The sequence below is a fragment of the Poeciliopsis prolifica genome, unplaced genomic scaffold (assembly GCF_027474105.1).
Source record: "Poeciliopsis prolifica strain line A6 unplaced genomic scaffold, Auburn_PproV2 SCAFFOLD026, whole genome shotgun sequence".
Taxonomy (NCBI): Eukaryota; Metazoa; Chordata; class Actinopteri; order Cyprinodontiformes; family Poeciliidae; genus Poeciliopsis; species Poeciliopsis prolifica.
In genome coordinates this window covers 5,418,697-5,424,379 of record NW_026562401.1, presented here as the reverse complement: position 1 = coordinate 5,424,379, position 5,683 = coordinate 5,418,697, and the positions used below count along the sequence as shown (strand labels likewise).

Genomic DNA, 5,683 nt, shown 5'->3' with positions numbered 1-5,683 from the left:
AAGCTGAAAATGTGTTACTTTGCATGGGGAGAGTTATATCAACTTGAGATTGAGCTACTACAGAGAGAGCAGACTGGATTGATGTCACCTTATTAATGAAAAAGTCCATGAATCTATTGCAATGATCCATACTGGTATCAGTATGCATGTATGTTGAAGGTTTGACCAGAGAGTTTATTTCAGAGAATAACTGTTTGGAATTCCCACGGCTATTCGAAATTTTTAGGGAAAAATAACGGGATCCTGCTGCAGTGAGTGCTCTGGAATATGTCTTTTGGTGTTCGCGATAGGCTTGTTTGTGGACCACTAAGCCACTGGAGATAAACTGCCGTTCCAGGGCACGACCTGCAGTTTTCATTGTACGGAGTTCAGATGTATACCATGGAGCTGATCTGGAGAAATTCCACCTGTTACCTTACAATGACTTTCTTTTACCACTGAAACAGCATTTGATCTTAATTTATCTACATTGCTTCTAGGAAGTGCTTCACCTTTTTCACATTTTAGCATTTTACAACCCTATTTTAAATAGTATAAAATTAATCTCTTTCCTCAATAAAATGCCCCATCATGAACACATGTAAAAAATTGTGCTTTGCAAATTTATGAAAAGTAGAAAACCATCAAATACATTCACATTCTTAGTTTAATACCTTGTCGATTCACCTTTGTCAGCAATCATAGCTTTAAGCCAACCTTAAGGCTCAAACTAATGACTTCATTAGTTTGAGTCATTCTTTGCAATTCTTTATTCTTTATATATCCACTATGTTAGGTCGGAGATGTCTCGCAGACATTTCCTGATGACCGTTGGCTTCTTGGTCAGCTCCTCGATTCAGACCCTTGTCACCTGATCGTTCAGTTCAGATATCTAGCCACCTCTTGTGGTTACAAACTTCCTCCATTTACCAATAATGTCGGTCACTGAACTCATCGTCACCTTCAAAGCAGAAGAAATTTGGAAATGATTCCCAAGATTTGCGACTCAAGGCAATTCTTTTACTTCAGGTTAAATGCAAGTTAGAAACATCTTAAGGACAATCGATGGAAATAGCTCAATTTTGAGTTCCAGTAATAAAGTATTAAGAAAATGTTGTACATATGAATGTAAATGTGATTTTATTTTGGATTCCTTCTCAACACTCAAAACATTTTCCCCCTTTATCACAATTTGATATTTGCATGTAGAATTCTGAAAAAAGAGATTAATACGATTTGGAATAAGGCTGCAACATACCAAAATGAGCAAAAAGTGGAGCACGGTGAATACTTTCCAGATGCAGGATCAGTTACAATTTGATCCTGACCTTTCAACGACTAAATACTCCCAGGGAAATTGGAAACAATTGTTTTACCAGAATAGTTTTGTCATCTACATCTAACTCACAATGAAGAAAATAGCTGACACACAACTTTGCTCATCTACACTCTGGAAACAGAAAAACCTTCATTCTGTTGTCAGTCAGTAAAACCATGAAGGAAACTTATTTTATCAGCATATACATATAGTTTAACCATGGATTAACAAGTTGTGAGAATGTAATGGTGTTTTATATGTTTATGTTTTAGCTGAAGCTTTCCTTGTTTAATTGACATGGGTTAATAGTGTGCATTTCCACACAGCCCCTCCTGATACAACATACCAGCTGTAGATTCCAGACTTGAATAAATCTGGGTGTAACATTAATCTGCGTGTAACATTAATCTGCATGAAGCAATCAGCAACATGTTTGTTAATCTGTATGCAGCTGTGATTCAAGTTATCAAAAAAAAAGAAATAAAGGTATTTCCCAAGTTGTGATACCATAGACATCAAGAATGCTTCTTCTGTGTTATTTTAAACATTTAAAATCAGCTATCCAAACCACATTGCAGGTCAAAAGAGGTTTTCATATCAATGTTCAGAAGCTGAACCAGAGAAAATTATTTCTGTTTGAAAAGCAATTAAAGGCTTCTCACTGCTTTAGTTTTCTAGTGGAAATGAACAAGCCATTGATTGTAATAGTTGGAAATGTTCAATGAACATGGTTGTTTGTTGGGCCTAATCTGACCACGTGCTTTTCTTCAGTTCCATTTTTGTCTAACGTTCATTTGCTCCTTTCCAACTGATCTCAGGGCGCCACTGTGCGGCCAACAGAGGGAACTACAGCAACTCTTGGACTTTTTTTTTTTTTTTTTACATAAAGTGTTTTTAACCTACAGAGATGTCATGCTTATATTAAGAAATATGGTTTTATTTCCTTTCACAATGACGGTAATTCAAAATAGAAAAAAAAACAAAACACATCCAAGACCCGTTACAGTCTTGAATTCATTTGGTGAAATTGTAATAGTGTCTTTAACAGACAGGGGCCAAACATTTTTGACACAGAAATAAAATTTTTATATCTTGTTTTATGGCTTCCAGGTCACTGTGAAGACAAAAATCATTTTTTTTGTTTTTTTTTGTGATAACCTGGAAGCTACCATGGCTGGATAAAAATCAGTCAACAAAATCAGTAGGAGTTGAAACATTTATTTTTATTTTACAAATGTTTTAAACTCAATGAAATCTGAATCTGACCAAACTACACATGTGAACACAATGTCCGAGGTAGTCCTTTCAGTAATGAACTGTGAGTTCCCAGATGATTTTATCTGATTCTGTGATGAAATATTTAGCAATCTGGGTTAAAGTAACAACGACAAAGGGAAAGAAATTTGTAACATTTCCACCAGAACCGACACATGCTGAAAATGTTGTTTACTGTGCCTGGCAAAAAGCTACAACTAAACACATTTCTCAAACTTTGTAACAATGTGACTTAATCTATAGATTATAAAGGGAGAAAAACTAAACCGTCACATGGTAACAGCTGTGCGTGTTTACAGTTTAAATTGGTCACACTGATGACAAAGTGACGGATGTGATGGAGATGTCTTCAGCCATACTACAGAGGTACGGGTTTGGAGTAACAACATTACGACCGGAAAGGAGCTTCTGACTTCAGATCTTTCCAGGAAAACTTCCATTTTCTATCTGGTCGTCCCATTTAGCCACCTGCACAAGATGTTAAAGAGGTCTTGGTAAACAAAACCAGAGATTCTGCATAGCAGCTGCTTTCAGTTAACTGTTCTGTCTATGGCAAATACATGACAGCATTAAGCATGGCTAAATCTATATATTGCATGTTTGTTTTTTAATTATCAAATCAATAGTATGAAATACAAATAGTTTCAAGGCAATGAAGAAAAAAAAAAGGGTCAGCTGCCACCTGATATCTGTCACATTGACTCCTTTCTTTGGCTTATAAACTGCCTCAAAACTCATCTTTTCAAACATGAATATTCTCTGTAATGTTCAATTAGCACAAGCTGCTGATAGTTTGTTGGTTTATTGTTGCTTTTATCTTGTATGTACATTGTCCTTTAGTGTTTTGAAAGTTGACTTAAATAAAATATATTAATTTATTACTATTATTAAAAATACTCACCCAGCCCATTGGACAGAGGCTCTTATAAACCCTCTGGTACCACTGACAGGGAGACACATCCTGGCCTTTGGCTGACAGGGCCTTGTTGCATCGGTGAAAATCTGCAGCACAAAATAATCCAGAGGTTGAACTTTTATTATTTCACAAGAAACTCGCAGATTAAAAAATTAACATCTTTGGTTATATAACTCACAGTTCGACTGCCATTAGAACTCGCAATATGCTGACATTTGTGATAACAAGTGAAGGATATTTTATCGTTTACACTTTACTCAGAGGAGCTGGTACGAAAATGATCAAATCTTATCAAGCAAAAAACGAATAAACGTCTATAAAAAAATCTGTTTTTATAATTGCTGTAATATTTAATGTTAGAAAGCACTGACATCACACCTTTGATTATTTAAAAATGACCAAAAATGAATAAGAAAAACTGAAGTACAAATGCTGGAATAATCACAATTGTGACCTCAGCTGTCAGTGTTATATTTTTGCTACAAATAGTAAATATTTCAGAAATTAAAAGGCTTAATAAATATATTAACGCAACATTTTTCTGTAATAATTAGTTGTACTTAAGCAACAAACTGCTTAGCACAGAGTCACTCACTTGTTTGTTTAGAACAAAAAACAACAAAAAGAGTTAAAGTATAAAAGATTTCCTTAGGCCTAAAATGAACACATTGTGAATAACTTTAAAGTGAAATCCCAGTGTGGTAGACAAGCAGACAGAGTTAAATGTTTTTGTTTTGATTTCTTTGACAAATCCAGCCTACAAAACCTCATTATAATGATGCTGAATGTCTGTTTTTTTTAATACATACATGTTTAAAATTACCAATGCAACAGATTTCAAATATAATTTCTAGTTTAAACTGAAACCCCATAAACAGCAGTATTAATATCATGCAGTTTCTTAATGACCTTTATTGTTCCTGTTTTGTTGTTTTAACTTCAGGTCGTGTTTGACAGGAGTTACGTAACAATCCTGTCACATAACAGGACACTTTCATGTGTGACACTTTCATGTGTGTAATCGGAATATGGGGACGTCCTCACCCAGGTAGTTCTGGAAGCAGTTGCGGGTCTGGTTTGTGTTGGGGAATCTGGCGTCAAAGGGAGCCGTCCTGTAGTTTTTAATCTTCTCCTCCATAACATCGGCCATGGTTGTCGGCTTCAGTAAGCGGTCAGAGGGATGCTGAAAACAAGGGCGTTTCAATAAACAACACTTACAGCGTGTGTATGAAAATGGAAGAATATCATGACGGTCAACTGTATCGTATGGTTAAACTATAAAACATAATATTTCAAGTTGGCTAAGCTAATATTTAGCTTACCCATGCTAATTTCATTTTAATCACTCACGCTTTGTTATCTTACGTATTAAGAGCTATTGATGCTTTATTGAAAAAGACTTTGGAAACTAAAGTCTTTTTAAAGGCCAGCTGGTAGTTGGCTGCTTATGTTAAATTCAAATAAGTCCGACACCGTTTCTTGACAAAGTCGTTACAGTTACCCTTTGCTAGCTACAAGCTAACGGATTGAGGACTTGAGCTATATAGCTGTCATCATTAACAGACATTCAGAGAACGGCAGATTATTATCTACGTTTTCGTCTGTAAACCAATAAGTGATAGTGGAGCAGATGGTTAAAGGAAACCCTTAATTCTCGAAGTAAATTACAGCTAACCTTGAGATGCTGCTCGTTACGTCCTCACAGGAAAGAGGTCCAGTCCCGCAAAGGATTCTGGGAGTCCATGGAGGCAGAGTTTGAGTTTATCAACATGCTGTAATCAACTGAAGTTAATCGCAGTTGTTGACAGAGGTGGGTAGAAAACGTATTACCCCAAGGCAGTTTTTTGTCACGTAAAAGTAAAAACATACCATCTAAGAAATGACTTAAGTAAGAGTAAAGAGGTATTTGGTATGGACGCCTGTTTCCGCCACTCTTAAAAAAATACATAAATATCTCATTATAATAAGATATTATCTCATTATTTTGAGATACTATTTCATTATAATGAGATACTATTTCATTATAATGAGATTTTTTTTAACAGAGTGGCAGAAACGTGCTTCCATAATTTGATTTTAATCAAATTAAGAGCTACTGATGCCTTATTAGATTTTCTCAGAAATGTACACGAACGTGCAAATTCTGGCATTTTAAAGACTAATAAATAATATAGAATGAATACATATACGATCAT

At 35.3% G+C, this 5,683-nt stretch overlaps 1 protein-coding gene across 1 annotated transcript; it reads right to left on the bottom strand.

The window, feature by feature from the left end:
- Positions 1 to 2,499: 2,499 nt before the first annotated feature.
- Positions 2,500 to 5,273, bottom strand: LOC129371430 (cytochrome c oxidase subunit 6B1). The gene is made up of 4 exons (XM_055048013.1): positions 5,164 to 5,273; positions 4,533 to 4,671; positions 3,474 to 3,574; positions 2,500 to 3,040 (listed from the first exon to the last, which is right to left on the bottom strand). Exons 2-4 carry the CDS (start codon positions 4,636 to 4,638, stop codon positions 2,987 to 2,989), a joined length of 261 nt encoding a protein of 86 aa, XP_054903988.1. The 5' UTR covers positions 4,639 to 4,671; positions 5,164 to 5,273; the 3' UTR covers positions 2,500 to 2,986.
- Positions 5,274 to 5,683: the final 410 nt, after the last annotated feature.